The sequence below is a fragment of the Galleria mellonella genome, unplaced genomic scaffold (genome assembly GCF_026898425.1).
Source record: "Galleria mellonella isolate WM207_F2 unplaced genomic scaffold, CSIRO_AGI_GalMel_v1 utg37, whole genome shotgun sequence".
In the NCBI taxonomy this organism is placed as follows: Eukaryota; Metazoa; Arthropoda; class Insecta; order Lepidoptera; family Pyralidae; genus Galleria; species Galleria mellonella.
The window spans coordinates 2025334-2037053 of NW_026442087.1; the positions used below are offsets into that span (position 1 = coordinate 2025334).

The following is an 11720-nucleotide window of genomic DNA, read 5'->3' on the forward strand; positions in this document are numbered from 1 at the left end:
AGTTGCATCAATTGCTTTTCCTATATATTTATAAGTATATTCTCATATGTACAAGTATATCCTTCATATCCTATAAATATCCTAGACCTAATCCTTATCCTTTCTAAATTCGTTTGTGTTAGGTATTTTTATTACTATTATCGTTTCCCCGTTTTGTTCTTGGCAAAATACCCTAATATCGGGGTGAACGCCACATAAGAAGAAAAAAAAAAAAAAAAAAAAAAACCCGCCTGTCAAGCGTAGCAACTACGGCCAAAACACCCAAGGGAAGGCTGATATGATGACTGATATGATGATTATAGATCATAGAAATATATCTTTATCAAATTTCCAAGTAGTTCAGGAACTTTTAAATTAGAAATTATATTACACGTTGCTTTAATAAAAGCAAACTTGAGTAATTTATTGTGTGACAAAACCTACAAATGTAATAGGTACTTTAGAGTTAAATTTGAACTCAGGGAGAACTGTCAATTTTGACAGACATTGAATGACAGTTTGTGTCTGATTTCGAATTTCAATTCTGTTTACAAAATTTGTTTGTAAACAAGTATTAAAAATTCTTTTTACTTTTCCTTTATTTTACTTTCGTGTTTTACAACAATTAATTATGGTAATACTTTATTATGCCTATCTAAATTTATTAATTCTTATTTAACAAAGTACATATGTAATGTATTATTATTATTATATATTATTATTATATTATTGTTGCTTAGGAACCAAAAACAGAATTACAGCGCAATGCGGTGGTGGCAGCCCGCCGCAAAGAATTGGAGGTTTACCAGAGGGCCTTGGATATCCAGTGGTTGAACAATCGTATGGAAGACGGTAGAATGGGTCGATGTCTTGCGCTCATACAGAAAGAGGCTGAGATGGAGAAGGAATTTCAAAAGGTAAGTACTTAAACAATTTATAACATGTCTACCATACTTTATCAGCCGTCAACTATCTGTTACTGAACATAGGCCTCCCCCTGTTAGGGGTTTTGCCAGTAGTTGCCATACTTGGCAGGCAGTTTGACAACTGCAGTTAGTCTTTGGTGAAGTTTTAAGAGGGATGCTACTGCCCATCTCTCGATCCTACAGTTCCCTTAGTCGCTTCTTACGACACCCACAGGAAAGGAATGGAAGGAAAGTGGTCTATTCCATGGTCTTATAGTGGGTCTTGAGTAGCGACACTCTATAGGCAAATGTAGTATAGGACAACTCCCAGTTAGATGGAGTGTTAACCTTAAATGCTTTGCAGGGAGTAAGTGGCTCAGGACTGTTCCTTACAGCAGTCTATGGGGGAGATCTATGTCTAGCAGTGGACGGATAATGGCTGAAATGATGATGATGATGAATGTTATAAATATGAGAATTTGTAGAGGTGCTGGGATATTTAGATTGTTGTTTCCTTGATATCTGCTACACACCCAGATTGTCTGTAAGAGATTGCTTTGAGCGATAAAGCAGCCTTTTGTATATGCACATTCTGTATAAATACTCCTTGTGGGGGGAAAAGGGATTGTTAGTAATGGAGACAAAGAATCCCACTGCTAGCAATATACCCAACCAGGTGGACCTTCTCGTGGTTCCCCCTGGAAACTATTATGGTTAATTCATCATAATGGGCTAACTGGCCTGTTTTCATTCTCATCAATCACCCATCACTGGTGCCCCGCCAGCGTATCCCATTAGCGCAGGCGGGGTTACCACTCCATTTTCATCCAATAAAAAAAAATACTCCTTGTATACATCTCTATTGTGTGCAATAAAGAGTTTATTATTATTATTATTATTATTACCCAATCTTTTTTATAATTTATACTTAATAATAGAGGATCATATAATTGTCTATATTATCGTTCTTGTTATCTATTCTTGGATACCAGAGGACAGATCATGCAGCAATAGTTAATGCTCGAGCAAAAAAAGAGACTGCTCTTGGCATTGAGGTAGCTAAGGTGCAACAAGAGGAGGCTTGCCAACTTCTGCGTAGACACCACCTCCGAGAGAGAGATCCGAGCCTCAGAGAGCTAATTAGGAAACTGCATGCTGGGTATGTCTGTAGGGATCTGAAGCAGCAAATATTGCAGAATGAGTATAGAAGACTGCAGGATAAGGTAATAAATGAATTATGAAATAAAAGGCTCTGATAATTTAAAAGTTTGTTATCTTTTCATTGATTTCAACTAAAACATGATACAGTAGATTTTTCTAATTTACAAACTTTGAATTAGTGAGTTGTAATATGACCAATACTAAAAACAGTGTGCTTACACTTCTGGCAAAATCTTTAGTGATAGAAAACACAATTAATTTGAGAAAAGGTGTTAGGCTTGCTCTCTGCCTTTTTAGAATCGTGTATGTTTGAAAAATGTCATTAGAAGGTAATATGGGCTAGTAAACCATTGCTAGCCCTTATTTCCCTCTGAATATCTTATTAGGAATTATACTCCTGAGCATATTAATTTATTTATATTTTATATAGAAAAGGCTTTTTATAACAGTTTGAGTAACTGCTTATCCAATAAATTTTACGTCATTTTTATATCTAATATTTGTGTCATACATATAAATAGAATTTATTTCGAATTATAGTCACAACAACCATACAAATGTAAAATTATCTTATACAATTTAAAAGATTATCTCTTGAATTTCTTGTGAGTTCTTCTCAGTAGATCCAAGTATATAGAATCATAAAAAAATTACAATTTAAAAGAGCTTGTAAATAAGTTTATTTGAATACAGATTATTTCTATTCTCTTATATTAATAATTAAGTCCTAATATTAGGTATTTTTTTTGTTGCCTGCCAGGATTATATTTGGTAAGTAAAATCTATACATATGTAAATGTAATAAAATTATCCATCTATATAACTAGACTGTTCCTTTTTGTGTTACTATGTTTGAAGATGTTTTGTAGACATTTTACATTGTAAATATTTGAATTTAGAATGTGGATTTTAAGTGATGAAGAATGATGTTCTTATGTATATATGAAAATGGCAGTTTCGATCATGTAATGTATATGACACCGACACTACTTACTGTACTGTAAACTCTATAATTGTAAATACTGCTGTAAATTCTATTAATTGCAAAAATTATTGTGATAATCCATTCAGAATTATGATTAGGATAAAAACACGAGTATATTTTCTTTTCATGTCTTAATGTAATTGCAAATATTTATAAATTTTTTTTGACATCGCTTAATAAAAAGTATTTTTATTAATTATGTCACAGCTCAATTAATAAGTTCCTTATTCTTGTGGTTACAGGCTGATGAAGAGCATGCCAACAGCATACTTCGCAACGCACTGTATAATGAAAAAGAATTGAGAGAACAAGAAGATAAACAGAAGATGGAACGTAACATCCAGTATTGTAAAGAAATACAACAGCAACTAGTCAATAGGCAACGCGTGAAGCAATGCCAATATGAGGACACGTTGATAGAAAAGAGGATGTTGGATGATGTCATCAGAACGCTGGCAGATGAAGACCAAAGGTGATGAATATTTTGAATTTTGTATTAACATTAATTTTCTTCATTTATATTTGTTTGTATTTGTCTGAGTATATATATGTATATACATAAAAAAATATTTAACTATATTTATTTGTTAATGAAAACATAATGAAAAAAGGTTCTTAAGTGGTGACCTCGAACAGGCAAACGTAGTGTAGGACGACCCCTTCACTAGATGGAGTGACGTCCTCAAATGCATTGTAGGGAGGTAGTGGATGCAGGTATCTCAGGGCCGTTCTTTATGGCAGTCTATGGGGGAGGCTTATGTTCAGCAGTGGACGGGTAGTGGCTGAGATTATGATGGTGGCCCATAATAATAGTTGCTTAAAAGGTATTTTCTTGGATACCTCTGTCCTATTCGTGTTTCTACCGTGAAGTAGTTGTGTTTGTATGACTGTATTTCGATTTGAAGAGTAGGATATGGTAGTGAATTTACAGAGTACAGAGGAATAACATCTGAGTCCTCAGGAATGGCAACGTATGGGAGGTATCATGGGCGAAACAGTATACTCTGTTATGTCCATGGTACTGTTTATGTCTATAGGCGATGGTTACCACTTTCCATCAGATGGGCCGTCAGTTTATTTGCCATTCTAAGTTGCATAAAAAAATATAATTGTACACTAAAACATGGTACGTGGTATACGTTTCAAAGGCAGATTAAAAAGAGTTGAATTTAAAACATGAATCCTGTGCTTCATATTCAGAGAGCTGCAACAAAAACGTGAGCAAATGGAGAAGATGCGCAACGAAATGATAACGTTTAAAAAGGCGCGTGACGCGTGGCGGGAGAAACAGAAGCAGATGGTGATCGTCGAGGAGCGGCAGGTTGAGGAACAGAGGAGGGCAGCAGTCGACAGGAGCTCAGCTGTGTAAGTGCTTAACTGGCTGGGTGCCAGCAGTCGCCACCTTTGGTAGAACCACAATTAGGCTTTGATGTTTTTAGGAAGATTCTGCTGCTCATCTTTTGACCATTAAGCTCCGTTAGTCGCCTAGGTTAAATGTTATGTTAATATGAGATTGTTTGGTTTGTTAAAATATTACTATACTATATGCTGTATATATATATATATATATATGCCTGGACCACACAGCATATAGTATAGTGTATATTACATTTCATAGTAATATTTTAACAAACCAAACAATCTCATATTAACATAACATTATTATATATATATATATATATATATATATATATATATATATATATATATATATATATATGTTATAATGCTGTGAATACCTATAATAGGCATGTGCATTAATATTGTATTATGTTTAATGTTTGTTATACCTATATGTTATAATGCAATATGCTGTTGGTGTTCCTTAAATAAATAAATATATATATTATATATATCTTATATATAAAATTCTCGTGTCACGGTGTTTGTTACCAAACTCCTCCGAAACAGCTTTATCGATATTTATGACATTTTGTGTGCATATTGGGTAGGCTTGAGAATCGGCCAACATCTATTTTTCAATGATAAGGGTGACCCACCCCAAAATATTTATTTTTTTGACAATTTTTTTATTTTTATTTTATTATAATTTAGTATTGAAAAATACATACAACTTTAAATTTTCATCGTTTTACGATCAACCCCTGTATTTTATATGCGATTTTCATATTTCGCAATAAGTAGTAAAACAACGTTTACGGGGTCAGCTAGTATATATATGTGCCTGGATAATCTTAAAACATTTCCAAAGCCAACTGCGGTTGCTAATCCGCCTGCCATGGATGGCAATTACTGGCAACCCCCCCCCACCACCCTTTCCTCTATGGATGACGCTTATATATAGCAGTACACAGTTAAAAGCTGATATGATGATGTACTACATATATGGGACGGAAAAGGACATAGGCTATTTTTTATTCCCATAAGTAAACGTATCACCGTCACGCGGACGAACGGGTAAACGTTAGTTATATCACAAAAAGAATCATTTTCACTTTACAGTGTGGCAGCAAGACAAGAGACACTGCGAAAAAGAGAGGAATTGAATGCTCGAATCGCTGAGAAAATATTAACTGACGAGGTAATCTCACGGTCGTTTTTGTTACTGGCTCATTGATCCAATAGACTGTGTCCTGAAACCTTAATCTGACTATTAGGAATATTAAAATAAAAAAAAAGATTGTGTGCCGACTTCAACTGTGGCAAAATCATTTATTTTGATTAAAAAACTAAACTGCTGAACCGATTTTGATAAAATTTCCATTGGACTAGTCTACAGGTGTCCCAGAACTCAACATCAAGCTGAAACGGGGTGACAGGATTGATTGTAACCGAAGCCTTTCAAAGACGACAAATGTTGAAAATTTTAAATTCATAGTTTAACAAACACATACATACATACATATCTGTCACGCCTGTCTCCCATTAGGGTAGGCAGAAACAATGGAACGCCAAATGCGTCGATTCAAACAAACCTCTTTCGCTTCTTCCACATTCATCAATCTTGTCAAATAGTTTAACAAATAGTGTTAATTCTAGAAAACTTGGGGCAATTGTGTCATTATTTTTGACTGTGGTTTTTTTTTACACAATTTAGAATGGCAAAGAAACTGACGGCCTACCTGATGGAAAGTGATAACCGTCGCCTATAGACATGAGTAGTACCATGGACATAACAGAGTATACTGTTTCGCCCATGATACCCCCCATGTGTTGCCATTCCTGAGGACTCAGGTGTTATTCCTCCGTACCCAGTAAATTCACGCCATCCCACCCTTCAAACCGAAACACAGCCATGCAAATACAACTACTTTACGGTTGAAACACGAATGGGACAGAGGTACCCGAGCAATCGACTTTTGTACAAAGTCTCCCTCTGGTAAAAGTTGGTTCTAGAAATGCTATTTAGGGTTACGGCTCCAAAGTTTAAATGAACAAAAATAATAAAAATTAACCACAGTAACCGAAAAATGGTTACAGTTTGACCAAATTTCTAGGTTTTTCTTAAATGCCCATAATTTTCAAACTGCATGGGATAGATTTTTTTTTATTATTCTTATGATGGTGACAATTTATCCTGTTACCCCGTTTCGGCTTGACGTTGAGTTCTGGGACACCCTGTATAAGTATATTCTTAAAGATAGAAAAATAATTTTACAATTTTATTTTAGTGCAGTTGTTTTCAAGCGATGGCCTTACCAATAAGCAGCATTTTAACCTTATTTCCCATTTAAATTTGCTTTAAAAAGGCATAAAAAAAGTTCCAGAATAATCAGCTTTTTCAGGTGTCCAATATTTCATAGTAATAATGACCAATAATTCACGCTAATCTTCAAAACTATTGAACCTATTTTAATAAAATTTTATAAATAAGTATTGTCTGTTCCAACTTGAGTGATAGAATAAACAAAAGTGTATCCAGTAGATGGCAGTAGGGGACAAAATAACTTTAGATGGACGGTTTAGTGACATTTAGTGACACAAATAGATTTTTTTTTATACCACGAAGGTGGAAAACAAGCATACAGCCCGTCTGATGGTAAACCGCCACTGTAGCTTATGGACGCCTGCAACACTAGGCGTGTTATATGCATGTTGTCGACCTTGAAGAATTTAATGTATCATTTTTGAAGGACCCCATACTGTAGTCTCTAGGGAAAACCTCGGCAGAGAGCTCATTCCACAGCCTGAGCGTTCTCGGAAGAAAAATTCTCTGAACCAAAATGGCCACATACAATGCGGCATTGTACGTGACCATTTCGGTTCAAGCGTGAGAGGATGAATTCCCTGTCGATGGCGAGAGGTGCGATGGTAAAAGGTGGCTGTAGGCGTAATTTCAAACGATTCCTCAAAACTCAACGTGCACGATGTCGACCTTGTAGAAACCTTGATACACCCTTTTTGTAGAACCCCATTATTTGTTGAACCTCACCAATTTTTCACGCTGTTATATATTGCACAATTCCAGGCGGCCCGTCTGGAACGGGAGAATATTATAAAGCTTCTCCAGGAACAAGAATATTTGGAGAAGAACGTGCAAGACGACATCGCCTCTAAACAGAAGTTGGAGAGAGTGAAAATTGATACTAAGGAGGCGTTGACAAATCAGATGGAGATGAGGAAACGGGTGGCGAGAGAACAGAGGGAGAGGGAAGCGCAGTTTAGAAAGGAGGCATGTATTGTTAACATTCATATATATACACAATACAAGGTATGTACACAAGTGTGTTTGTCAAGGGTGTTCTTCTCTAGAAATCTGTCTGATCCTAGAATAAGTGTATACGGGTATGCGACCCCGGCCTTCCGAGCTGCTGCAGTGTCCTAGTCCTGTCCGCAACTGCAGTATCCCCCCTTTCCTTTGCCACATAAACCCCTTATTCCTCTTATTTACCAATTTTCTTAAAGCATTTCTAACATTCCCTTTCTTTCTTCTTTAATCCTTTCCTCCAGACTCTTCTTTTTTAAGAATTTTAATTTTCCTTCAACCGACTTAAAAAAAGTGGTTCTTAAAAAGAAGAAGGATGGTCATTAAAAAATGAAAACAAAGGGTATACCGGTTTCTTGCTGGTCAACCTGACAGAATGTATTACTGGCAATGAGGTTGCTAGATTCTATTACTAAAAATCTTTTACTCTGTAAAATTTTAAATCAATCCTGTAATCTCTAATACTACTTTATATTTTATTTACTTACATCTACAATACAACACTCAACTCAACAAACTTGGGGGGGGGGGGATTGTTAGTAATTGGGTCTAACTTTCTCATTACTTGCAATACACATCCTACCAGGTTGACCTCCACGCGGTTCCCTCTTGAAATTATCGTAGTTAATTCTAGTAGAATTCGTTACGATGGTCTAACAGATCTGCTTTCATCGTCACCTATCATCCCTCACTGGTGCCCCGCCAGCGTATACCGATAGCACAGGCGGGGTTACCATTCCATTATCACCTATAAAAAAATCTCAACAAACTTACAACAATCTAATATTCTTATTTGAAATAAACATTCTTTAAACCGTACCTATTATATCTACAGGCAGAAGCAAAGATTGCAGCAGAGGAAGAGAAAGAGAGGGAGAAACAGAGGCAATTGAGAGAGAAGAAGCGACAGTACTCGCTGGAGCTACGAGATCAGATTGCGGATAACTCGCGGCGGAGACAACAGGAGAGACGCCTGGAGGAACAGCGAGCTCGTCGCGTGTTCGACACGGACAAAGCATGGTTAATATCTTATCAGCCGTTAACTGGTCACTGCTGGACATAGGCCTCTCCCATAAGGGGGGGGGGGTTTGATGGGTGAAAATGGTATGGTAACCCCGCCTGCGCTAACGGGATACGCTGGCGGAGTACCAGTGAAGGTTGATAGATGAAAATAAAAACAGGCCAGTTAGCCCATCATGATGAATTCATCAGGAATTAATCATGATAGTTTCCAGGGAGAACCGCGAGGAGGTCGACCTGGTTGGGTATATTGCTAGCAATGGGATTCTCAGTCTCCATTACTAATAATCCCTTTCCCCCGGGGGAAGGGGGGGGGGGGTTAGTAGCTGCCACGCTTGGCAGGCGGATTGACAACTGTAGTTAAGCTCTTGTGGGATTTTAAGAGAGACGCTACTACCCATTCCTTAACTATTAAGTTCCATTAGCCGCCTGTTACGACACCCTTGGGAAAGGAAATGGTGGACCATTCTATGCTGGGACCACACGGCAATGGTTAACATACTACCTTGTTGATGTCAGTCATTTTCTTCTGCGGCAAAACAGAAATGTAATTATGCATATATATATATATATATATATATATATATATATATATATATATATATATTTTGTTTTATGTGTTTGTATGAGGTGCATATACTGATGCACGTAGGAAAAACTGCGAGAAATAGGTAGTAATGTAATAAAACGTAATAACGACTAAACCATCTTTAAAAAAAACTTTTACTTTATCCGAGCAGTAAGTACTTTATATTATTCTCAATTTCGTGTATAATATAGTATATACCTGTATATATATATATGTAATTTTATTATGTATGTATATCAATAATTACTAGTACCGCATTCGAGTATTTTGACACTTCTCTATGGTTGACTGGGAGAGAACGCTTTTAGCATTAAGTCCGCCATGTACACATATTTGTACTAATGAATAATTAAATAAATAAATATGCGCAGGCGCATGGAAGTGGCAACGGAACGCGAGCAAATTATAAAGGAGCACGCGCCGCTCCTGTTGGGCAGCCTGCAGCCTGGCCTGCTGCGGCAGCAGGACCTGGAAGCTGTTAAGGCGGGCGCCGCCCAGCATCAGCACCTCGCTACCCTCGACCTGGAGTCACTTGCCAACACCCAGCAGATCCAACGCCGACCCAAGTGTAATGCGCAGTGCAGAATATTGAAAGAGTATTAACATTTGTATAGAAACTCAAAGCAAAGTCAAGAGAAGCCAATTTTTAAAGATTAGTGTTGCCCAGTGAATTTTCGACAGTTATAGTCTAAAAATAATCTAATATTTGATTAGCCTGTGTCCCATTCGTGTTTTAACCGTGAAGCAGTTGTGTTTGAATGGCTGTGTTTCGGTTTGAAGGGTGGGATATGGCGTGAATTTACAGGGTACAGGGGAATAACACCTGAGTCCTCAGGAATGGCAACGCATGAGTGGTATCATGGGCGAAACAGTATACTCTGTTATGTTCATGGTACTACTCATGTCTATAGGCGACGGTTACCACTTTCCATCAGGTGGGCCGTCAGCTTGTTTGCCATTCTAAGTTGTATAAAAAAAGCCTATAATAGTGACTATAATCTTCATATCAGCTTTTAATTGTCCACTGTACTACTTTTAATAAACGCGGCGTTGTAAGTGATACGAAGTTTATCGGGTCATTTAGTTGATTATGTAATCGAAACGACATGCAATGTTATTGACAGTTTGTATTTATTGCGAATTTAAAAGTGTATTATCGTTGTTATAGCTTAAATTGATAGTGATGTAATATTATTAATTAATTATATCCATATTAATTTCCTTATTAAGTTATGTCTGTCAATTTATAGTATCGTTAATTGTAATCAATTAATTATATTGTTGTATCGATTACTATTCGATTGTTAGATTGTATGCTGTCACAGTCGACACACCGATTAATAATATTTCTTACTCATCGACTGTTCAATAACTTTGGAAATAGTATTTTCTCAAACATGCTTGGAAATGTGAGCATTATTTTGACAATCTTCTTCGAGATAAATCAAAATTGCCGTACTGGCCATATACATGCGGGCAGCGGCCGGCAAAAGTTGTATAAAAATCCATATCAGTCGTGTTTTGCGGCCAGATAAATTACTATGTAAACTCATATCTGTCCTGTAATTTAAATATGGAATGACCTTTTACTTCGAAACGTGGCTACCAAGGAGGTAACTAATAAAAAGTTTTATTTAAATTTCGAACTAGTTTGCAAATAGAAAGCTGTTTATTAAAAAAAAAAAACAAAGGAACATTATGGCGCGCGAAAAATTATTATTGTTCATTATTCGTCATTGAACTTAAAAAGTATTTTTTTTTATTTCCGCGTATTGTTTGACAAAACTACTATACAAGCCTTAGCCGCTTGATGGACTCACGTATGTGTGCCTCGGCTACACCTTGGCCCACATTTGCACGTTCGTCCACCAATGCCTCAGTTGCTGGCCGCTGCAGTAATGTACTATTTAAGACAATAAAACGTTATTACTAATGGGAACGTCCAAATTCTGTCAGATAGACATAATAATATGTTATTTTTTCGGACACAACCTATATACATTTTCTTGCCCTATGTTTGTATAGATATAAGAATTAGGTATCTGCACTTGAGCTGCAAGGAAACACTAGAAATGTAAAAAAAAAATATCATACACAAATAATAAAAGTATACCTATCAATTTAAAAAAAAAAAATCTAGTATTGTCTTTCAAAGAGACTATCAAAAACATGTTACTCTGTACACTTTTTTGTTAATAAATATTTATAGTTTTATATGTTTGTTTTTTTATGCAACTTACAATTGCAAACAAGCTGGCGGCCCACCTGATGGAAAGTGGTAACTGTCGCCTATAAACCTGAGCAGTACCATGGACATAACAGAGTATACTGTTTAGTCTATGGTACTCCTCATCCGGTGCCATTCCTAAAGACTCAGGTGTTATTCCTATGTACCCTGTAAATTCACTGCTATAT

The 11720-nt window shown here is 36.3% G+C and overlaps 1 protein-coding gene across 1 annotated transcript; it reads left to right on the plus strand.

Annotated features, from left to right (window-relative positions):
- The first annotated feature begins 325 nt into the window (after window positions 1-325).
- On the plus strand, window positions 326-11519 carry LOC113515578 (meiosis-specific nuclear structural protein 1-like). Its single transcript, XM_052897589.1, has 9 exons — window positions 326-613; window positions 720-896; window positions 1877-2107; window positions 3273-3502; window positions 4231-4395; window positions 5494-5572; window positions 7460-7663; window positions 8532-8716; window positions 9677-11519. The coding sequence occupies exons 1-9, from the start codon at window positions 611-613 to the stop codon at window positions 9906-9908; spliced, it is 1506 nt and encodes a 501-aa protein (XP_052753549.1). The 5' UTR covers window positions 326-610; the 3' UTR covers window positions 9909-11519.
- The last annotated feature ends 201 nt before the right edge of the window (window positions 11520-11720 follow it).